The sequence below is a fragment of the Monodelphis domestica genome, chromosome 1 (genome assembly GCF_027887165.1).
Source record: "Monodelphis domestica isolate mMonDom1 chromosome 1, mMonDom1.pri, whole genome shotgun sequence".
Classification (NCBI taxonomy): domain Eukaryota; kingdom Metazoa; phylum Chordata; class Mammalia; order Didelphimorphia; family Didelphidae; genus Monodelphis; species Monodelphis domestica.
In genome coordinates, this window is record NC_077227.1 from 454,412,618 (window position 1) to 454,437,129 (window position 24,512).

Sequence of the window (24,512 nt, forward strand, 5' to 3'; positions counted from 1 at the left end):
GGCTCCAAGAATCTACAGCATGTGCAGTGGCTACACTGGTAAACATGGTAGCAGAGGAGCTAAACCAGTTCAGGATAACCTGTCAGTATGTGGGGTATCTACCTACCCATCCAGCATGTAAAGGGCAGATGAGAACAATTTGTTCCCAACAAGAAGTGGCTGCAACAAGTGCTATAGAGCACTTAGAGCTGGGTCAGCTGTCAAAGAAGCCAAGGTCATCCACTATATCCTGGACCATCACTAGTTGCCCTGACTTTTTAACAATGGACTTGAATGACTTTGGAAGAGAGAGTGGGTATGACAACTTCATGTAATTCTGCCTCACAAATCCACTTTTTCCCCATAGTTAACCAAGGGAAACGGAATCAGGAAATATGGGGACTGTAAATGATTTTCCTCCAAGAAACAAATAGTGATGCAATGTAGTAAGTGTTGAAGAAAGACCTGAGTTCAAGTCCCATCTCGATACATTCTGGTTGTGTGGGATAAATCACTTAGTTTCTGAATGTCTGTCGTCCTCCCCCCCCCCCCCTTAAGAATCTAAATTGCAGACAAATTGTTGATCTGCTCTGGTAACTCACTGGGAGTTCCCCAAACCAAAGAAATCATAGGTTCAAACCAAAATACAATAATATTAATTATAATGGAAGCAAAGGCATGTTAAGTCTTAGAAATAAAAACACTACAATTTTTGAATAATCATAACACAAAGGTCAAAAGTTTTTAAATTTTAATAAAAATTGGATCTAACTAAAAAAGCTATTAAAGATACAATTTCAAGAAGAAAAGGTTTTATATATTTAAACAACAGTTATGCTTAAAAAACACTAATTCCTACAGATTTAAACATCCCCATATATCAACCTTGTATTCGTCTAAAAGATTTAAAAGCAGGAAATGTAAACATTTTTCAGTAATAGTGCTTTACAAGTGAAACTTGGGCACAGAATCACCTTGCCTTTCATAATCATGGCATATCATGGTCTTATTAAATGTTCAATCCTTTAGGTGAATAAGGAAAAAACTAACACTCCCAGTGACTGACAGCATTTCACCACCTCTGACCACTCCTATGATGAAGCTGTACCCACACGCATTATCCTGAATAGCATGTTGAGGTTGTTGCTCCGGATTGCATCTCGACAAGCACTGACCACCTGGTTCTTTGGTTTTCCAACTGCAATGAAAGAAAATAAGCATCAACATGATTAAGAAATAACATGAGCTTTTAAACCAAAAGGTCATTTTTTTATCTTACCTTTTGTCCTAGTACCAAGTCTAAGATAAAAGAGTGGCATGGGCTAGGCATCTGGAATTAAATGACTTAGAAAAACTAGGTATAGACTCACATATCCTCACACAACTAGGAAGTGCCTGAGGCCAGATTTGAACGTCCAGACCTGGGGCTCTATCCACTAGCTGCCCTCAAAAGGTCTTATATTAAGGCAAAGGTAAAACTGAGTTCGCAAGATTTAGCAGATAAAAGGACCTTCTTTGAAAATACATAGTCTTAACTTTCTCATTTTACAGATTAGGCAACAGGTCCAAAGACATAAGGCAATCTGCACAAGGTAAGGGAGTTAGTGGCAGGGCCAAGCCTAGAACTCATGTCTTCAAATCTAGTGTTCCTTTCACTGTACCAAAATACCCAATAAATATTACATGATATAAAACTAACAATTATCAAAGGACTTAAAACTTGAAAGGACCCAAGCCCTTATTTTGATACTGCCGAAATAACAAAATTTTAGGGGCATTTGTTACAGAATAACAAGTTTATAACATTTCAATGTTTTTGAGGCATTTTCTCATAAGAATCTGTAAGGCTGGTACAAATATCCTCTGAAATAAACAAATATGATACATATATTATCCCCATTGCTAAATCAACTAGTAAATCTGCAGAAGTATCTGAGCTGGGATTCAAGTCATTGTTCCTTCCACAACTATCTCAAAACAAGCAGTGATTTCATTGAGAACTTCAAACAACCAAATAGTTACTAGCGCTGTTTCTACCCTAAAAAGGCATTGTCAGGCAGAACCATGAATTCAGGATGGCTTTTTTGTTTTTAAAAGCAAAAGCCCAGACCTAAAAAAAGGGAAGTTGAATATACTTCTCTGATTGTTTCTTTGGAATATACAACATGAAGAAATGCTTGGGCGCTAAGCTTTGGCTTGCTTCTCAAAAAATAACAGTGCATTTGGCCCATAGCCCAAGGCTGAGCCCTGGAAGTGTGACTTAATCAGTAAAAGTGATTTTTTTTTTCATGGTGGATATTACAAAAACGGATGGTCAGTTGTTTTGTGATAGCCACAAAATTAGATTTACCTCGAAGACGGCCAGCTCTTTGTATAGCTTGGTTTACTGCTTTTAGATTCCCTAAAAGCTCCGTGTGATTGTTACAGCGAATTTTGTAACCATTTAGCAAGTCCTTGTTAAGGTCATAAAGTTCCACATAGCGTTTCTTCATTGTTTTCCTGTGTGAATCAACAGAAACATAACATTACTATCAATTCATCTCTAATATGACAGACTTGGGAGGGAGACAAATTCTTAGAAATCTGAGGGTAAAAAAACGCCAATCTTAGCAAAAATTTCATTAAAATGAGTCCACTGTATTTGGTGACCAGCAACCCTAAAGCCCTGAAAACATTTAGAAGTTCTTTACAAAAAAATTATTCCAAAGAAAATGTATGTTCTAAGACAATGGGGAAAAGCATAAATATATCTTTTCTTAGTTCTTGTCCTTCTGATTCTGAGAACAGAATGATGGCACTAATGTACCTCAGCAAAAGCACCCAAAAAACATAAAGACAGAAGTGTAGAGAAGGGTTTGGGGATAGATGCTAAGTTCTGTTTTGGACATGTTGAGTTTGAGATGCATGGGGGACATTTTTTAAATCTTATTTAGTCAATTTAGAACATTATTCCTTGGTTACAAGAATAATATTCTTTCTCTCCCTCCCCTCCCCCCACCCTTTCCCATAGCTGATGCACAATTCCACTGAGTTTTACATCTGACCTTGATCAGAACCTATTTCCATGTTGTTGTCTGCACTAGGATGATCATTTAGTCTGCATCCCCAATCATATCCCTGCATGGGGAACATTTAAGATTCCCTGTCCACAAGACAATTGATGAAGTAGGACTAGAGCTCAGGAGAGATTGGATGTGTATAGACATATACACACATATTTATGGATAGAAAGAGGGAACCATTTGCCCAGAAATGATAATTAAAATCAGGGAAGCTGATAAGATCACGTGAGGTAATATAGAGTGAAAAGAAAAAGGGGACCTAAGACATATCCTTGGAGGAATACCCACAGTTAGTTTGGATGAAGACCTACAAAGGAGAATGACAAGCAATAGTCACTCAGACAGGAAAACTAGAAGAGAAACATATTATGAAAATCCCAGAATGAGAAAACGATCTAAAGCACCAGGAATTGCAGAGGCCAAGTGGTGTCAGGATTGAGAAAAGGCCCAGATCAGATACACAATGTATAGAAGCAAACAAGCTCAGTAGCCTAGCATTTGACAAAACTAAAAATCCCAGGTTGGGGATATAAAACTTACTCTTTGGCAAACATACAACATAGAGGAAACTGGAAAACAAGCTGGGAAAGACTAGGTAGAGACCCACATCCCATTTTGTAAATGAAGGCATGTTCCAAATGGCTGCATTGATTTGGACACAAAGGATGACATCCAAAATATGGGAGAAGCAATCAAGAAATTACCTGCCAGATTTATGGATAGAGAAAGAGTTCACAGCCAAAGAATAGAAAAATCTCAGAAGGTAAAATGGACAATTATGGTTAAATAAAATTTAAAAAGTTTTTGTACCAATACCACCAATATAGTTAAAATTAAAAATACAAGATCTTACTAAGTTTATCATTTACTGGTTACACAAAAGCATTTGAGTCAGTAAAGAAAAACACAACCTTAATGGCTTTCTTCCATCATGGAATCTTCCATGCATATGTAAAAATCAATCATTCAATGTGCACTTAAGTGCTTATGAAAGGGTTGAATACAAAGAAAGGCAAAAATAGCTCTTCCCCTCAGAGAGCTCACATTCTACTAGGGAAGACAACATGGAGAAATCAGAAAATAGAAGATAAAAACAGAACATGGAAGGCCTCTTTAGAGGTGATGGCACCAGGAACTGAGGGAACTATGAAAGACTTACTGTAGGATGTGGTACTCAGCTTCAGGGATCCTAAGAGTCAGAAATCAGGGAGAAAAGCATTCCAGGTATGAGGAACAGCCAAAGCACAGAGACAGGAAGATAGCTGGATCCAAGAGTATATAAAGAAGGGTGGATGATAAGAATATTGAAAAGGAGGAAAGGATCAAGTAGTGAAGTGCTTAAAATTCCAAAGGACTTTATCTTTAAAATAGCAAGGAGCTCTAGAGAATCCATTTTCTTATTTGGACATTCCATGGCAAAGCCAAAAATGTTTTTTGTTTGTTTTATGCAGCTGGGATTTTATGCTTCAGTTGTTAAGACAAATCCCCTAAATATAGTGGGGTCTCAGGATAATTCTATTTATGGACAACACTAAACTAATTGTATTGAGCCCTACAACCCTATAAAGCCCCACTGAGGATATTCCTGTTGTTTTCCAGTCAGGTCTAAATTTTTGTGACCCTTTTAAAGATTTTCTTGGCAAAGATACTGGAGTAATTTGCCATTTCCTTCTTCAGCTCATTTTACAGAGGAGGAATCTGAGGTAAGCAGGGGGCCCAGATATATACAGTGATTAAGTATCTAAGACCTAATTTGAACTGAAGTCTTCTTGACTCCAGACCTAGAACTGTATCCATTTCATCACCTAGCTACCCCAATGACATTCCCAAACACACACACAAAACAGTTTAGTAAGCTATATAGGAAAAATAAGTGGATGAAGAACTCAATTTGCCCAGGTAATGATATGCAGTTAATACATCACTGAACATATTTTTGACAGATACTATAGAAGGACAGTGGATTAGACCCATAACTGAAGAGGAGAATAAACTGAATTACATTTAGGAAATTGTTAGTGTTTTCATAATCTTAAGCAGTCTCTTGCCACCAAGTCCTATCTCTTTAATACCTTACATTCTTCTAATGCAGTATTGGCCATAAATGATGGAAGGAGAATAATAGTAAGTAACATAATTCTTTAAAGTCTGCAAATCACTTTATATACCTTATCTTATTTAAACCTTACGACACAACCTTGTGAAATAGGCACTAAAATAAATAAATTGCTAAAATACCTGTTTTCAATTTTGAGTGATAATACATATATAACCCAGTGAAACTGCTTGTCATCTCTGGGAGGAGGGAAGGAAAGGTGGAGGGAGAGAACATGAATCATGTAACCAGGAGAAAAGTATTTTTAAAATAAAATTATATTAAAAATAAATAAAATACCTATTTTCTAAATGAAATTGAGATTCAGGATGATTAAATTACACTTGCCCATGGTCACTAGTTTCAGGAATGAGATTTCAATTTTTTTTTTGCCTTCTAGTCCAAAAATCTCTTCTGTGTCATATAGCCTCCCTTTCTTTGGAGTACTACACTAAAAAGAATTGTAATTCTAAGTGATCCAGGAAAGGAAAAGGTATATGGTGAATATAAGTAATCTGTAGCACATTAACAACAATTGCATGTGATTAAGATATAGCCCCAAAATAGGCATCATCTAGGGCAGCATTGGTGAACCTTTAAGAGATTGTGTGCCCAAACCACCTTCAAGTTGCCTGTGAGCACCCTGCATTACCCCAGAGAGCAGAGGGAAGAAGTGCTTGCATTGACAGCTAGACAGAGGGGCGAGGCATACCAAAAAACATCCTCTGGTGCTATGGAAAGGGAGAACAGAGCAGCCCCCTCCAGCACACCAGAGCATGCATGCCACGTCTTCACCAACATGGATCTAGGATATACATGCCTAGAAAAGGAGGTGGGTAATAATGTAGTGACAGACAACAGCTAGACAGCCAAGTAAACCACTAATATCCATAAAATACTGTAACACTCAAAGGAAGACTGCCAAAGCACTTCACAGATAATTCTATTCATTGGAATAGTTGAATAAGAATGACACAAGGTGGAAGGACATGCCTGGATTGTGACCTGCACTAGTGGAGGGAATTTAAAAGCAATACATCAGTGTGATCATGGATATTTACAAATACCTATGAAATACTGGTAGCTACTTAAAAACATCTACTCCTTCAATTTTGTGAAGTTGAAATCTTTTAGGAAGAGTACAATTAGCCATTTAAGAGAAATTTTGATTCTCTGAAAACTTACCTAAATAATCACTAGGTAAATATCTTCTTGATAAAATCTTCATGTGAAAACATAAAGCATTATAGTTGAAAACAGTAATTGGGACACATATAAAAAGCTAACCCACTTTGCCAGAGCGATACTCACATGTCCCTCATAAGACGTGCATCTTCAGCCCGGACCAACAAACTACGGATCAGATTGGAATGATCAGCCATATCAGCACTAAGTTTCTGGTGTACAGAATGATATTCGTCCACCTGGCAAAATGAATACTTATGAACTACAGAGAATCTCAAAGCACCCACAAAGACCAAATATAAAAATTCTGAAATGAGCTCAATCTACCAAAGAGGCAAACATCTCTTTACCTATTCACATTCAACAAGGTTCACTTCTGTGAAGATCTCATAGCTGAAACATTCCAAATGACAAGCTATATCATTTATTCACAAATCCAATCATCATATGTCCATACCTTAATAAGAACTTTCCGTAATTCCTCAAAGTAGACAGGGAAATCAGCTTCTACCTGAAGATCTTCAATAGCAAAAAAGGAAGCCATTGACTGGATGATATCCCCAGCCAGATCAATATCATCTGTACTAACAGTGATCTAACAAGATAAAAAGGACATTAGATTTGGCATTTATGCTCTTAAAACTTATATACATATAGTGAACAGCTATTCGATGATATAAAGAGCATTGCACATTCTAGTATCAAAGAGGATGTAGGGAGGACATTGAAGAGCTCCTCCCAAATATTCTACTTAAGATGGGGGTTGAGAGCAGTTCCCTCGTCATTTTCTCTTGACCTCAAGATTTCCTTATGCTCTATTCCTGAATAACCTTCCTTTCCTCACTCTTTTCTTCTCCACATCCCCTTCCACTCTGCTTTTCAGCTTCTTTATATGTATCTTCCCCTATTAAATTGTGAGCTCTATGAGGAAGGGATAGGCTTTTGCTTTTCTTTGTATCCCAGCACTCAGTAGAGTGTGGTACATAGTATGCATTTAACAATTTAATAATTTCCTAGTGGCAGTTATTCACAATTAAATAGTTATTATAAATATTATACTTATTCACTATTGTTGGGTCCTGGCCAATAGGCCAATTTTCTGTCATTAAAAGAAAATAGCCCTAATCCTTTACATTTTTAACTCTATTTCTGCTATCTTCATCTTTTTTTACCTCTATGTTTTCATATTCTTTCATGCTTTTACCTTGGCAGCTCTTTTAATTGTCATCATCTGGACCCAAAAATCTTTTGTGAGGGACTACATTCCCATTAGAGCAGTGGTTCTCAACCTCTCAATTTGTAGCAATGAGAATACATAATGCATATCAGGTATTTACATTCCGAATCATAACTGCAGCAAAATTACAGTTTTGAAGTAGCCACCAAAATAATTTTTTGGTTTGGGGTCACTGCAACATGAGGAACTGTATTGTGGGGTCACGGCATTAGAAAGGTTGAGAACCACTGCATTAGAGCTATGAATGAAAAAATAAGACTTGTAGAGTATTGCATTTAGCAACCTGTATCAGCAATGGCATGTAAGACTATTTTCTGCGACTGTCATGAGTTTGCCACTAACTTACCTTTCTTCTTGACATGATTTCAAGTATCCATTACCTTAGCCTCGGGGGGTGGGGGGGGGGGAGAGCTGGTCCCTAGTCTAGTCCTCTGGCTCTCCCACATACAGATGTTTTAAATTCTAATCTAGGTATCAAAGAAGTGAATGGCAACTGGAAAGGCTGAAATGACTGGTTTATGGCACAGAGACTTCTCCTTATGGTACTTTTATCTGTCTTTTCAGTGTCTCACTGAAACACTACCCTCACACTAATAAAGACTGTATAAGGAGAAAGGTCATCATTCATCATGACGATCAATCTTACCTCTCCACTGGGCTTTATTTTTATGAAGAGATGCCCAGCATTTCGCAGGGATGTGAAACAGACTTGAAATGGAGCATTTTGGATCTCACTATCTTCTGGTAATAGGAAGTTCTGGTTTAGCCACATAACAACCTTAAAAATATGTAATAAAATGAAATGCCTGTTTTAGAAAAGAAATACATAGCCATTCTTAACATGATAGAAAAGGACAATACTAGAAAGAATGTAGAAAAATAGACAGCAACATACTTTTGGTGGAATTGCGGACTGGTCCAATCACTCTGGAAAATAATTTGGAACTATGCCCAAAGGCTATAAAATTGTGCAGCAATACCACTATTAGGTCTGCTCCTCAAAATCAAAGAAAAGCAAAAAGGATTCACATATACAAAAATATTTAAGGCAGCTCTTTCTGTGGTGACAAAGAATTAGAAACTGAGAGGATATCCATCAAGTGGAAAAAAAACTGTAGCATATGATTGTGTTAGGATATTACTACACAATTAGAAATGTGGAGCAAAATGGTTTCAGAAAAACCTTGGGGAGGCGGAGTCAAGATGGCAGCTTAGCAAGCAGCAAAAGTTCAGACCTCAGAAAACTCTTCCTTACCGATTACAAACTGAATGCTCCTAGGTCACCAAAATTCAAACTGAACAACAGGACAAAGGCAGGGAACCCTCATTCTGGACTCAAATCAAAAGGTATGCCCCCCAAAAGCCAGAATCTGAGAATACTCGGGTCTAAGGGGAAGGCAGAGGGAAGGTCCCAGGACCCCTCCCCCCCCAACCCAGAGGGCTGAGCCCCCAGCAGCAGCAGGAACCTCTGAGTGGGCAAAGGTGCGGGTTTGGAGTGTCTACCTTGTGAGCAGCGGGGCGCTGGGCTCAGAACGTCCATCGTGGACAGCGGGGAGGAAGCCAGGGAGAGACCTGGCCAGTGGCTAGGTCCCTCCATCTGGCTCCAGTCTCACCGTTGCCTCGGGGCACATCCAGACCAATCCAGTTGAACCTAATCCCATCAGGACTCCTCAGAGCTCAGGGAGTCCGGCAAAGGCACTGGGGAACATTGCGAACAGCGGAGAAGCAGCTGGAGAGAACTGGAGAGAGCCTGGGCGGCCCAGGCTTCCAGGAGTCTTCAGCCTCAGAGCACATACAGCCCAACCCAGTTGAACTTAATCCGATCAAAAGCCTCCAGAGGACAGGGAAGCTAACATTCCTCCCCTAGAGACTGTACCAAGAGATCTGACAAAGCTCCAAGAGGGGAGATTGACAGCCCCAAAACCAAAAATAAATGAGAGGAGCAAGAGCACAGACAAATACGGGGAGTAAAGAAGGGGTAAGCTCAAGCAAACAACAGAAAAAGAAGAAAGAAATTACAATAGACAGCTTCTGCACAGGTAATGAACAAAGAGCAAACAAAACAGGGGGAGGGATCAGCAAAGGAAAAATCAGAAATCCCAGCGAATTGGATACAGGGTTTGGAAGAACTCAAAATGCAACTCAAAACATAATTAAGAGAGGCTGAAGACAATTGGGGAAAGAACTTAAAAACTAAGATAAGTCATCTGGAAACAGAGGCACTTGAACTAAAACAAGAAAATAGTGTCTTGAAAGCCAAAATCAACCAACTGGAAAATGAAGCAAAGGAGATGAAAGATGAGGCAAAGCAGTTAAAAGATGAGGTGAAGAAGATGAAAGATGACCTCCAAAGAAAATCAGACCAAAAGGAAAAGGACGACCAAAAAACTAAGGATGAAATTCAGTCTTTAAGAACCAGAATACAAAACTAGAATCAAGTGGCCTCACAAGGCAGCAGGACACTATAAAACAAAACCAAAAGAATGAAAAAATTGAGGAAAAGATGAAGCATCTCATTCACAAAACAGAGGATTTAGAAAATCATTCAAGGAGAGACAATTTAAGAATCATTGGCCTACCAGAAGACCATGACAAAAGAAAAAGCCTGGACATTATATTACAGGAAATGATTAAAGAAAACTGCCCCGATATCCTAGAACAAGAGGGAAAAGTGGAGATTGATAAAATCCACAGATCACCTCCTGTCCTTAATCCCCAACTGACAACACCCAGGAATGTTATAGCCAAATTCAAGAACTATCAGACCAAAGAAAAGATATTACAAGCTGCCAAGAAGAAGTCATTCAGATACCAAGGAACCACAGTGAGGATAACTCAGGATCTGGCTGCATCCACACTGAAAAAAAGAAAGGCATGGAATATGATATTCCAGAAAGCAAGGGAACTAGGTCTACAACCAAAAATCAACTACCCAGCAAAACTGACTATATTCTTACAGGGGAAAGTATGGTCATTCAACAAAATAGAAGAATTTCAAGAATTCGTAAAGAAAAGACCAGACCTGAACATAAAATTTGATTTCCAAGCACAGAACTCTAGAGAATCATCAAAAGGTAATTAAAAAAGAGGGGACAAAAGAAAAACAAAATAAAACAAAAAAAATTTTAAGAGACTTAATAAGTTAAAATGATATGTATCCCTATAAGAAAAGAGGTCATTGGTAACTCTTAAAAACTGTTGTTATTACCTGGGCAGCAAAAAGAAGTACACTTAGAGGGAACAGTGACAAACTGTATAGGATGAAAGGACAAGACATAAATAGGTATATAGATATATGCATGCAAAAATACATACACATGAGTATGCATATATGTATATACATATATATAACTAGAGCTTAAAAATAGGTTAATATTAAAAGAAATAGGAAAAGAAACAAATGGGGTAAATTTATATGTCATAAAGAAGCTCATGGTGGGAGGGGGGAGAACATCAATACACTGGAAGGGTAAAGAGGTCATAGACAGGAAATACTCAACTTTTACTTGCTTTGAAATTGACTCAAAGAGGGAAAAAGAATCCAATCCATTGGGGGCAGAGAATAGATTTGAGCCCTATAGGGGATTAGAAGGGTAACAAACAGTCTGGTGGGGAGGGAAGCAGTACAAGAGAGGGAGGGGGCGGGATTAATTTTAGAATGACTACAGGAAAAATAAGGGGGGAATAAGAAGGGAGGGGGGGTAGAAAGGGAAGTAAAATAAGGGTAGGGACAAGGGGGACTGTTTAAAAGCAAACATTGGTGTAGAAGGAAATAGTGAAAGAAGAAAAGGCAGGAACAGGAGCAGAAATCAAAATGCTGGGAAATACACAGCTAGTAATCATCACTCTGAATGTGAATGGAATGAACTCACCCATAAAACGCAAGCAAATAGCAGAGTGGATTAGAATCCAAAACCCTACCATATGCTGTCTACAAGAAACACACATGAGGAAGGTAGATACACATAGGGTGAAAGTAAGAGGGTGGAGCCAAATCTATTGGGCATCAACTGACAAAAAGAAGGCAGGAGTCGCAATCATGACATCCAACAAAGCCAAAGTAAAAATAAATCTAGTTAAAAGAGATAGGGAAGGTAATTACATCCTGATAAAAGGCAGTATAGACAGTGAGGAAATATCTGTACTCAACATGTATGCACCAGATGGCAGAGCATCCAAATTTCTAAATGAGAAACTAGAGGAACTCAAGGATGAAATAGATAGAAAAATTATACTAATGGGAGACCTGAACCTTCCTCTATCCGAGCTAGATAAATCAAACCAAAAAATAAGTAAGAAAGAGGTAAGAGAAGTGAATGAAATCTTAGAAAAATTAGAGTTAGTAGACATATGGAGAAAAATAAATAGGGACAAAAAGGAATATACCTTCTTTTCTGCAGCACATGGTAAATTCACAAAAATTGACCATGTATTAGGGCACAAAAACATTGCAAACAAATGCAAAAGAGCAGAAATAATAAATGCAACTTTCTCAGATCATAATGCAATGAAAATAATAATTAGTAAGAGAACATGGAGAGGTAAATCGAAAATTAATTGGAAATTAAACAATACAATTCTCCAAAACCAGTTAGTTAAAGAACAAATCATAGAAACAATTAATAACTTCATTGAAGAAAATGACAATGATGAGACATCCTTTCAAAACCTATGGGATGCAGCCAAAGCAGTCCTCAGGGGGAAATTTATATCCTTGAGTTCATATATTAACAAATTAAGAAGGGCAGAGGTCAATGAATTCAGCATGCAAATTAAAAAATTAGAATGTGAACAAATTAAAAATCCTCAGATGAAGACTAAATTAGAGATCCTTAAACTCAAAGGAGAAATTAATAGAATTGAAAGTCAAAGAACTATTGATTTAATAAATAAGACTAGAAGCTAGTACTTTGAAAAAATAAATAAAATAGCAAAGTACTAGTCAGTCTAATTAAAAAAAGGAAAGAAATAAACCAAATTGACAGTATCCAAGATGAAAAAGGAGACCTTACCTCTAATGAAGAGGAAATTAAGGCAATCATTAAAAACTACTATGCCCAATTATATGACAAAAAATATGGCAATCTAGGTGATATGGATAAATTCAGAATACGTGAATGACTTGAACATAAAGAAGGAAACTATAAGTAAATTAGGTGAACACAGAATAGTATACATGTCAGACCTTTGAGAAGGGAAAGATTTTAAAACCAAGTAAAAGACTTAGAAGGAGTCACAAAATGTAAAATAAATAATTTTGACTACATCAAATTAAAAAGCTTTTGTACAAACAAAACCAATGTAACTAAAATCAGAAGGGAAGCAACAAATTGGGAAACAATCTTCATAAAAACCTCTGACAAAGGTTTAATTACTCAAATTTACAAAGAGCTAAATCAATTGTACAAAAAATCAAGCCATTCTCCAATTGATAAATGGGCAAGGGACATGAACAGGCAGTTCTCAGCCAAAGAAATCAAAACTATTAATAAGCATATGAAAAAGTGTTCTAAAGCTCTTATAATCAGAGAGATGTAAATCAAAACAACTCTGAGGTATCACCTCACACCTAGCAGATTGGCTAACATGACAGCTATGGAAAGTAATGAATGCTGGAGGGGATGTGGCAAAGTGGGGACACTAATTCATTGCTGGTAGAGTTGTGAATTGATCCAACCATTCTGGAGGGCAATTTGGAACTATGCCCAAAGGGCGATAAAAGACTGCCTGCCCTTTGATCCATCCATAGTACTGCTGGGTTTGTACCCCAAAGAGATAATAAGGAAAAAGACTTGTACAAGAATATTCATAGCAGCTCTCTTTGTGGTGGCCAAAAATTGGAAAATGAGAGGATGTCCTTCAATTGGGGAATGGCTGAACAAATTGTGGTATATGTTGGTGATGGAATACTATTGTGCTAAAAGGAATAATAAAGTGGAGGAATTCCATGGAGACTGAAACAACCTCCAGGAAGTGATGCAGAGCAAAAGGAGAAGAACCAGGAAAACATTGTACACAGAGACTGATACTGATTCGACTGTGGTACAATCGAAGGGAATGGACTTGTCCATTAGTGTCAATGCAGTGTCCCTGAACAATCTGCAGGGATCTAAAAAACACTATCCATAAGCAGAGGATAAACTGTGGGAGTAAAAACACCGATGAAAAGCAACTGCTTGACTACAGGGGTGGAGGGGATACGACTCAGGAGAGACTCTAAATGAACACTCTAATGCAAATACCAACAACATGGAAATGGGTTCCAATCAAGAACACATGTGATACCCAGTGGAATCGCATGTTGGCTATGGGAGAGGTGGGGGTAGGGGGGGAGGGAAGAAAAGAAAATGATCTTTGTTTCCAATGAATAATGTTTGGAAATGACCAAATAAAATAATGTTAAAAAAAAGAAAGAGAAAAACCTTGGAAGTTTTATATAAACTGATGCAAAGGTAAGTGAGCAGAACAAGAAGAATATTATCTATAGTAATTACAATATTGTAACAATGATTAACTGTTAGAGACTTATCTACTCTGATCAATACAATGATCCAAAACAATTCCAAAGGACCTTTGAAGAAAATTCTACCCACCTCTAAAGAAAAAAATAACTAATGAACTCTGAGTGTAGACTAAGGCATACTTTGTTCCCTTGATTTTCCTTGCCTTTTTTTTTCAACATGGCTAATATGTAAATATGTTTTGAATGACTTCACATGTATAAGTGATATCATATATCACTTTTTCAATGAATGGAGGAAGACTAGAAGAAAGGAGAAGATTAAGAACTTAAAATTTTTTTAATGAATGTCAAAAATAAATTTTTAAAAATTATATTCTTAGGAGAAAAAAAATATACATCCATTCTTGAACAAGAAACCCAAATAACTATCCTTCAAAATACAATAATAAAATTTAGTCTATGAAAACTGTCCTTAAAAGGAAACTCAGTATACATATGTGTGCGTGTCCAAAAAGAGTGTCAAAAACAGTATAGCATGGAGAACACTCCAATTTTAGATTGTTGCAGGATCTGTTTAGGAAAATGGCAAATCTTTTCTTCAGACTGAGAGACATTTCAATAATATTTTCATTATAACTGCTGAATGTAATTGGGTGAATCCTAAGGGCTGTGTAACTCTCCTCTATGAGATAGTTACTGCTACAAATGTATACACTCAAGTTAACTCCCTCCCTCTGGAGTGCTTCAAAAGAAAGTTATATTTTGTGGGGCATAAATACTGAACCCCAAACTAAACACAAGCAAAATATAAAAAAGTACACTTACTCTTTGTACCCGTTCATTGACAGTAAAGTTAACAAAGCTGAGTGGTTCTTTGGCAGGGTCAGGGTTGCTCAACGCATACATGGCAAATCGGGGGAGCTGTCGTGTTAATTCAAACACATGAAACTGAGTGCTATGGAAAGGATCAAAGGAAATGAAAAGACGACGTTAAAATTGAATGTTAACACCATAAGTCATAATATTATTTGGTCCATGTCTTTTAAAATGCATCACAAGGTAATAAGCCAGTAAGATGCTACTAGGAAGGCATCACTAAAGATAACTTAAAGTAAATCTAATCATGTGTGTTAGCAGATGTTTTCAACTCCCAGAAACAATATAGTCATCTAAATATAATCTTAAAAGGTGAAATTGAAGATTTTTACTGGCCATTGGTTAGGGAATGGAAATCTTAAGCATTCTGGAAACAGTAGCCAAGTAATAAACAACCTTAAATACAAAGTAATCCTTCTATTCCTGACATTCACAAAAACTCAAACCAGAATTTAAAAAGACACATAAAAAATGTATTTTAAAATTCTCACAAACATTAGATCTGAGAACAAAAAATAACAATCCAAATTTGCTGTTAACATTTTCTGGAAAAATTTCACAATTTTTCTAGGAAATATATAGGAGATAATAATTTTACAATTTAAGAACAAGGCTTCAAAAAACCTGAGTAGGAAAATTCATAAAATGGCTGTTTGCTCCATAGCATACACAATTTACTGAATAACTGAATAACCATTTACTGAAAATCTATAATGTACTAGACATTATAGAATAATGCCACCTTACATTTTTAAGTAATCAGCCCAAAACCTTGAATAAAATGAGTACTTAAAAGATGATTGCTGAATTGATTTGATTTTGTCTTGAACTTTGTCATTTTCAAAGTGTTGTTACATACATTATCTCATCTGATCCTTCTAGCATCTAGCATCTACCTACGAGAGACACTATAGTTATTACTTTAGAGATGGTGAAATAGGTTCAAAGAGGTTACATGACTTAACCAAAGTATCACAGCTAAGAAATAACAAATCCAGAAGTCAGCTCAATGGATGAGCCAGGCCTAGAAATGGGAAGTCCTAGGTTCAAAACTTACCTCAGACACTTCCTATGTGACCCTGGGCAAGAACCAATACACAGTATTGGATGATTAGATGGAAGGTAAAAAAGAGAATGAAATAACACATCCAGGATTAGTCCAGTAAATATACCATCATATATATTTTTTTCTTCTTCCTGAAACAGTGCATATGGAAATGTTTTGGAAAGTATATAGAGACAGCTAGGTGGCTCAATGAATAGAGAGCCAGGGCTGGAGACAGGAGCTCCTGGGTTCAAAGATGGCCTCAGATACTCCTAGCTGTATGACCTTGGGCAAGTCACTTAACCCCAAATGTCTAGCCCTTGCCACTCTTCTGCCCTGAAACCAATACTTAGTGTCAATTCTAAGAAAGAATTCAAGTTTTTAAAAAAAGGAAGGAAGGAAAAATAAATATAAGTGAACCACCTGTTTCTGTAGCCCACAAAAGTCTTCATGTGCAGATCCACAGGAACATCCTTGGGTGGAGCAATAGGAATTCGGATGCAGCTGGAAAGGTTCTGAACGCTAGGATGCACCACATGGCTTTCACCCGTAAAAATCCCTTCAGCAAAAATAAGCACTGCTCGGATTATGGTATCTGCCGGAAGGAAGGGAAAACAATCGCTCAGTAACTACACTTAAAGGATTCTGTTCCCCAGCAATGAACAGCTGTAAATCATTTCCTACCATTTGAAGTTGAGATCCGTAATTCCACATGCGCAGCTTGACTGTCAGAGCCCAGGTTCACCGAAAGGGCTGTTTGCAGCTTTGTGTTGGCAGGGATAATTCCCCGCTGCCCATCAGACTCATTCAATGGACTGCTTGATTCAGCCTGCTGAAAAACACCATCCAGTATCAACTTGGTCAACCTTCCAAATAAAATAGCAATTCAACATCTAAGCAAAGATTTCTTGTCAGCTGGGTGGTACAGTGGATAGAGCTCTGGGCCTGGGATCAGGAAGACTTTAGTTAAAATCCAGCTCCAGACACTTAGCAGTGGCATGACCCTGAGCAAGTCACTTAACCTCTGTCTACATCAGTTTCCTTAACTATAAAATGAGGCTAATAGTCCTCCCCGAGTTATTGTGAGGATCAAACAACATAAGCATTGTAAAATGCTTAGCAAAGTATTTGGCACATAGTAGATGCTATGTACAGGAATGCTTATTCTCCTCCCTTCCTCTCTTCAGTAATCAGTTGAAAATTATTTTTCTTACCTCATGCTACAAAGTACTCTGTACCTCTCTTTTGCTCTTAATCTGCATATTTGTGTATGCCCAAATTTTAACTCCCACCCTATCCCACACTCCTATTATCCTGCTAACTCCAAGTACTGTAAGGGCAGGAATCATATCTTTAATTGTCTTCACACCTCCCTTAGAATCTTCCTAGCACAGGGCTCACCAAACAACATACAAAGAATGGGTTTTGGATGAATGGCTCATGGAGCAGAAGGAATGGGGAATTGGAGTCAAAAGCCCCAGGTTCAGATCACTAGCTCTGCTACTTCCTAGCTGGGTAATCCAGTTGGGTGGGTCACTTGTTCTCTGGCCTTCAGCTTCCTCATCTATAGAATGAAGGTGGACTAGCCAATCTCCCAGTTCTGATATTCTGTGACTTAGTGAATTCTATCAAAATAAATTATAGAATTTAGGGGAAAAAATTTCAATTATCACCATAATACAGTTACTTACTATTGTACTAAAGCAAGTCTCTTCTGGTGGTGTGTGTTACCTCTACACTGACCAAATCAAATTATATTGGCATGAACCAGCTTTGTTTTGAGAAATACCTTGGAGTTTTCCTCATAGTTGCGCAGTTCCAGCAGTAGGTTCTGTTTCTTCTGACTAAGCTCTCGGATCAGATCCTGCTCCACACTTGTATCCATCAGGTTCCCCTTCATTTCTGCACCACCAGGGAGATAACCTCGCACTATAAAAGAGGAAGAAACATGACTGGGTTATAGTATATCCACTTCTAAAACATGAAGCCAATGATCAGTCTCTAAGACTGAATAGTGTGTTTACTAAGCGAGAGAAGATCTGAGTAACAACACTTTGGAGAGATATTTTCTATCATTTTTCCCAATAAAATCCACAGAGCATTTAAAAAAAAAAAGAAATTGTTTTTTAAATGTCCTATGATTTCATCAGTGAAGGGAATTCCCAGTGAGGAACTCCCTAATGAAAAACATCCAAGCTTACTCTGCCACTAAGGCAACTCACCAAGATCACACATCAAGGAAATGTGAGAGTGGACACTTGAACCCAGGTCAGGATTCCCAACTCTGAGGTTGTCTATCCACTATGCAATAGTGCCTCTGCCACAAAACATCCCAATTTACCTTCCCCATCCACTGAGCAACAGATTAGCTGTATATGGCCATCCATCCTGTAATCTCCTTCCACCACACCAGCAACTGCTGAAGAAAAGTTGTCTTTAAAGATGACCTCCCCAGTTCGGTCATTGCGGGCATCAACCTGAAGAAGAAAAGCAGGACTTTTTACACATTATAAACCATAGATTCTTAGAATAAGAAGGTATTTATTTAGTAGTCATCTGGCCCAGCTTTCAACCCACAAAGGAGTTCCTTAATCAGACTGATGAATACTCCACAAAGCTGCCTCTTTGACTATATAGCAGGGCCAAACTATTAAAATTTTTTTCTTTATACATTTAGCTAAAACCAGGTTCCCTGTGCTTCTACTTTCTGTATACATCTTGACCTTCTGTCAATGCACAGTAAAAATCCATTTCTCTCTTTCATTTGATATAGTCCTTGACATATTTGAAGATGGCTATCCTAAAACCTCCAAAATTCCTTTGTCACATAAATAAAATAATTACAATTATGGACAGAAACAAACCTATGTCAACAACAAAATAGATAATAAATTAAAGGATGAAATCTGGGCAAAAACCCATACTTTCTTTATTATCAAAAAATCTTCAAGGGGCAACATAATATAATGAATAGAAAACTGAGAATCAGGAATACCTATGTTCAAGTCCCTCCTCTGATATATCCCGGCTATGTGACTTTGAGTAAGTCATTTTAATCTCTCAAGGCCTCAAACTTGGTGAAACTATAAGTTGCAGGCAATCTCCATTGATAAAAGGCACAAAAATATAACCAAATAGACCTAGATAGGAGGATATAAGTTCAATCAATACAACTGCAAATCACCAAGACAATAATTCTAATATTGCTGAGAACCAACATTTTGGGAATACTATAACCAAAGAATAAAGTAAACCAACCACCAACAGCATGTGTCATTTTTATGGAATGCTATGTTTGAACATGTTAAGAATACAGGATCATGCAAGCATGGGCCTTGGAAATGGCATAGGTTGTGAGGATATGAACTGTCTTGTACAGAGGTAATAGCATACAAGCACAGCCTTCTAAATATGCTCAGCCCATTTCCTTTTAATTAAAGCCTAACTACTTTATGATCTTCATTATTTCTACTGGCCTTTGATAGATCACATGTGGTTCCTTCCACAAAGAACATGACTGAGTGAACTTTTCATCTGCTGCGTCTTTCTCATTTAAGTGTAATCAATGCATCAAAATGGAAACACCTTCCCAATGGAGAACACACGATTCCAATTCAACAAACTGTTAAGCAGTCAAAGGGGAAGCAACTAAACTCTAGAGGAAGGGGTCCATATTTATAGTCTCTGGCAGGGGAGATATGGCTACCATATCTCCCCTGCCAGAGACTATTGGTCTAAAATAAAGGAAACTGCAGGGGAAAAAAACTGTAAGAAATAGCTTATTATCTCCAGGAGAGCTGCCCCAGAATGAGAAGGCTCTAACTGGTAAATGGTGTCCATGGAGACGTGGCAGCTATTTCAGCTGTCTATACAGCTAACATATAGACTTATCAACATATTGGAGGCTGTCTGGCTTGGAGTAAAAAGCAAAATACATTGGTTTTAAAATTGTAGTTAGAAAAATCCAGAATTATCAAATGTGAATGGAGACGGGGAAAATTTAAGGATCGTCTATCTTGGCCTTCATCTCTCACTCTCCCAATCTTAAAAACAAGGAAACTGAAGTGTAGGGCGGGAAAATGACTTGCCCACTTCAGCTTTATTTAATATGCTTTATTTTTATTTATTAAAACAGAATTCTTTTCATTAGTTCTGAATTTCCAGGTAGCATACAAGAAAATAATATGATTAGTTTTCAAGGTTATAACTAAAAGGCAAATAGGAACAGTGTAAAAGTGGAAGGAAAGCTAGCCACAGTTTCTAATTCAGTCATTCTTTAGTACTTATTTCAGAGAAAAGAAATTCTTTGACAATAACATCCAACTCCATTTTTAAGAGTTCTTTTTAAATTGTTAGTTTTTTGTTAGTCATTTGTTTTTTTTATATCATTTCCAAGGATATTCCCTATCCCACTCCTAGGCAAGCCTTCCCTCATAACAAAGATATAAAAAAATAAAAAACCAATTCCCCAAGATCAACTGCATCCTCCAGTATACAATATATTCCATATCCACAGTCCTCCAACTCCACAATAAAGGAAGATCACAGGATTATAAATTAAAAGCCAGAAGGAGGAGGATTAGAGATCATCTATTCTAGCCCTTCATTTTATAGATGAAGAGAGTGAGACTCAAAACTCACCAAGGACAAATATCTGTCAGAATTTGAACCCAGGTCCTCACTCCAAATACAGTATTCTATCTACATCACAATTTCCCAACTCTTCTCCAAAGTCAAGTTTGGTCAAATATACTTATAGTGTTCAGTTTTTTTCTTCTATTTATATTATATTCATTGATATTTAGTATCCCCCTGGTTTTGCTTACTTTACTCTGCATTAGTTCATGTTTCTATGTTTCTATTAAGTCTTATATTCATAATTTTTATACTTCAGTGTAGTGTAATGGATAGAGCACCAACCCTGGAATCAGGGAGATCTGAATTCAAATTTGACCTCAGACCCTTACTAGCTGTGTAAACCTGGGCTAGTCACTTACCCCATATTTGCTTTAATTCCTCATCTATAAAATGGAGACACACTAGAGAAGAAAATGGTCACAGGGTCATATAGAATATGGCAAATATGAACAACTGAGCAATAACCCAATACAATTATGTGCCATAATTTGTCTAAAGGTTAGTAACTGTCTGAGCCCAGAGTTGAAACCAGGAACCCCTAGCTTTAGGCCTGTCTCTCAATCTACTGAACCACCTAGCTGCTCTCACCAATGTCTTTTTAAGATTGCTTACTATTTCAGGAAGTTTCTTCAATGTTTGCTCTAAATCAGTGTTATCAATTTCATATAGAAAGAGATTCCTGTGGATTTGGCCTTAGAAAACCACAAATAACATTATCTCTGTTTTATTGTATTTTTATTTATTTGGTTAAGCATTTCCCAATCACATGTTAACCCAGTTTGCCTCACAAGAGTTTTTCAAGCTACACCCTGGCCATGAGTTTCACACTTCTTCTCTAAAACATTTGCTCACTTGTGAACCTTTTTCATTTCTCTGAAATTTCTATCTTATTTTACATCTTTCTCTTATTCTTTTTTTTTTAAGAGAGATTTTATTTTAAACCCTTACTTTCTGTCTTGGAATCAACACTGGGTATTGGTTCCAAGAGCAATAAGGGCTAGGCAATGAGGGTTAAGTGACTTGCCCAGAGTCACACAGCTGGGAAGTGTCTGAGATCAGATTTGAACCTAGGACCACCCCTGTCTCTAGGCCTGGCTCTCAGTCCACTTTGCCACCCAGCTGCCCCCTCCTTATTCTCTTTTTGTTCTTCCAAAGCATTTTAGAGATTCTTATAATTTTTACATATCGTTTTGTTCTCATGGTGGCTGCTATATTACTTCCCTTTTCATTAGGAATTTTCAAGTTTATTTCTTTATTATTTATGCACTATCTTAGATACTGTTCTTAAATGTTCACTCATTTTTTTTACTCTATTGGTTTTCCTGTCATGTCATTCTTCAGATAAGTTCTTTCTATCTTTTGATATCTGTTATTTCAGATTCATTGCCTTTCTGGCTGTTTTTTGTTTTTGTTTTTGTTTTTTTTATGAAAGTGGGGAGTTGGGTTGAGATAGACCTCTCATCCTGCCAATTTGCTCTAAGTCTCTATTCAGCTGAACTTGAAACAGCACATGCCACTCATTTCATACTGACATGTTTTGCCTCCTTCTTAAGGGCACTGTGTGTTCTCATTCTTAACCAATAAGTTTTGGGAAATTATATTGAATTCTAACTAAATTCTACTATTTAAACTTACTTTTCCATTAGACCAACCAGTGATTAGTTCACGTACTCCATCAGAGTTAAGGTCATATGCATGAATGCTCATTGCATGATTCTTAGACTAAGGAAAAGAAAGAAACAATTAGTACAACTTTCGATAGAATGTACAAAGTTGCAGAACAACAGAGGTTGAATCATACTAACTTTAATTCTCCAATATCGTGCTGTTTTGTCATAAACACCAACTGTGCCATTAGAAAGAGCGTATCCAAAACGACTGCCATACATTGGACAAAGAGAAGTAATTGTCTATAAAAAGGATACACAAAAGAAACATATACATTTGCCACTGAAATTCTACTTAATGCAAAATAAAGATACAAAATTGCATATTTTGCTACATTTATGTTAAAAGTGAACTTGAGTGTGCATTCCTAGTGTATTTTTCTTTATTTTTTTAAACCCTTACCTTCTGTTTTAGAATCAATACTGGGCATTGGTTTTAAGGCAGAAGAGTGGTAAGAGCTGGGCAGTGGGGGTGAAGTGACTTGCCCAAGATCCCACAGCTAGGAAGTGTCTGAGGCCACATTTGAACCCAGGACTTCCCAGCTCTGGGCCTGACTCTCAATCCACTGAGCAACCCAGATGGCCCCCACCCTGGATATTTCTAACTTAGAAATAACTGATCAGATTTATCTAGAATTTTTACAAAGTTTTATCCTTATAGCAATAGTAAGCAGCAAAAGTTTTGGCGAATTATGAAGTAAAAACTATGAAATTAAAAGGGAAGTGCTAACTGAATACATAGTCAACAAAATTTATAATATGGACAATATGTTACATATATTCAGAAGTTCTTATAAATCTATTGCTTTTAATAATCCATAACAAGTAAAGGATTTAAAGTTAGATTTAAAAATCTAGCTTGAACATGTTTGTGTGTGTGGACTTGGCTATTTTAAAAATTGAACTGAAATGTTTTTTAAAGTGAGAAGAGCACATGTAGATGTTGACATTTATATTCAGTAAGCATATATCACATATATATACAAATAACATTATTATAAGGAAAGAATTCATTAAAAGATATCTTTTGGAGCTAAAATGAATTGCCTCTTTAAGTTAAAACTTTAAACTTAATATTAGCACCAAATGACCCTGAAGTTTTCCTTTCTAATTCTAACTCTGATACAAAAATAGATTAAGAAATCAACTATATACTCTATTTTTTACATTATATAACTTCCTTTCCTCCTACATCATTCTGCTGAACCACCTACTTCACTTAACTCTGAGCATAAAGCAATAATGTCAGATAGCAGAATTACTTAGCTCAGTGTATTCTTTGGCAATTTTTGGCACTGCTCATCTGCCAAAAGAATTATGATTCTTTTGATGTGGAAAATGCTAACAACAACTGAGCCAGCAATAAGCTTCACTGGGGAAATAGCCTGTAAAGATGAACATTTACATAAATTCTAACTTTTAACAAATTAGATCTCATCTTCTCCAAAATCTCATATTAAAATTCAGAGAGGTGGAGGGGATTCAAAAAGCCATCAAATTCAACCCCCTTATTGTAAAGATGAGGAAATTGAGGCCCAAAGAGGTCAATTGACTTGTCTAGAATCACATACTCTTCTGAGGCAGGTCTCCAAATCCAGAGTGTTCTTTATAATATAGCATATACAACAAGGCCTATTAGTTCCTTATTAAGTCTTTAGTACTTTTTTACTTCAGCAGACCTTTTAAAGCATTTCAGAGGGAAGAGAATTCTTAAGTCATCTAGTCTAAACTTGGTCTGGCCCTCGAAGCTACTGAGGAAGGCACAGCCTGTCTCCTAGGATTCTCCTATCTTAGAGTTCTGGTCTGTTCTCCCTCTCTTACTCTTGAGGTAAAGCAGCAAGAGGCTAGAAGTTTGGGCTATGCTTGGGGCCTGGCCCCTGCCCCTTGGAGAGACTGAGAAAAGCAGATTGGCTCTGGGCACCTACTGGACTTCTCTACAATATTCCCAAGAAACTGCCTCCCTCAACTTGTAGATCTTCCAGGATGGGTAGTCAACTACTTCCTATTATCCCTAATTTAAAAGCTTACACTGAAGAACTTCATTCTATGTCATTATCATATCCCAAACCCACAAGAAATCCTGAACATTAGTTCATATATACTCTTTATGCTTCATTTATAGAGCAAACAATTTAACTAGGTTTTTCAGATTGCTATTTCTCTGTAATGAAGAAGAAAGCACATCTTAAAGCCATAACAGACTTCGTCATGCCTATCTGTTTCAAACTAATTTGAAATAATGCTGACCTCTGGGGACAGCTGGGT

General features: G+C 37.1%; 1 protein-coding gene across 2 annotated transcripts in view; it reads right to left on the reverse strand.

Moving 5' to 3' along the window:
- Window positions 1-688: 688 nt before the first annotated feature.
- The window catches only part of BBS2 (Bardet-Biedl syndrome 2), a 37,451-nt gene continuing 13,627 nt past the window's right edge, over window positions 689-24,512 (reverse strand). Inside the window, exons 6-17 of one of the 2 annotated variants that reach the window (XM_007474884.3) lie at window positions 22,386-22,490; window positions 22,216-22,302; window positions 18,284-18,419; window positions 17,732-17,871; window positions 16,627-16,774; window positions 16,366-16,537; window positions 14,847-14,976; window positions 8,205-8,336; window positions 6,779-6,916; window positions 6,448-6,560; window positions 2,330-2,478; window positions 689-1,177 (exon numbers count right to left, since the gene is read on the reverse strand). In XM_007474884.3, the coding sequence (XP_007474946.1) occupies window positions 1,071-1,177; window positions 2,330-2,478; window positions 6,448-6,560; window positions 6,779-6,916; window positions 8,205-8,336; window positions 14,847-14,976; window positions 16,366-16,537; window positions 16,627-16,774; window positions 17,732-17,871; window positions 18,284-18,419; window positions 22,216-22,302; window positions 22,386-22,490 (1,557 nt within the window). In that variant the 3' untranslated portion in view covers window positions 689-1,070. The remainder of the gene's footprint in view (window positions 1,178-2,329; window positions 2,479-6,447; window positions 6,561-6,778; window positions 6,917-8,204; window positions 8,337-14,846; window positions 14,977-16,365; window positions 16,538-16,626; window positions 16,775-17,731; window positions 17,872-18,283; window positions 18,420-22,215; window positions 22,303-22,385; window positions 22,491-24,512) is intronic. The other variant, XM_001364861.4, reaches the window with a different exon arrangement.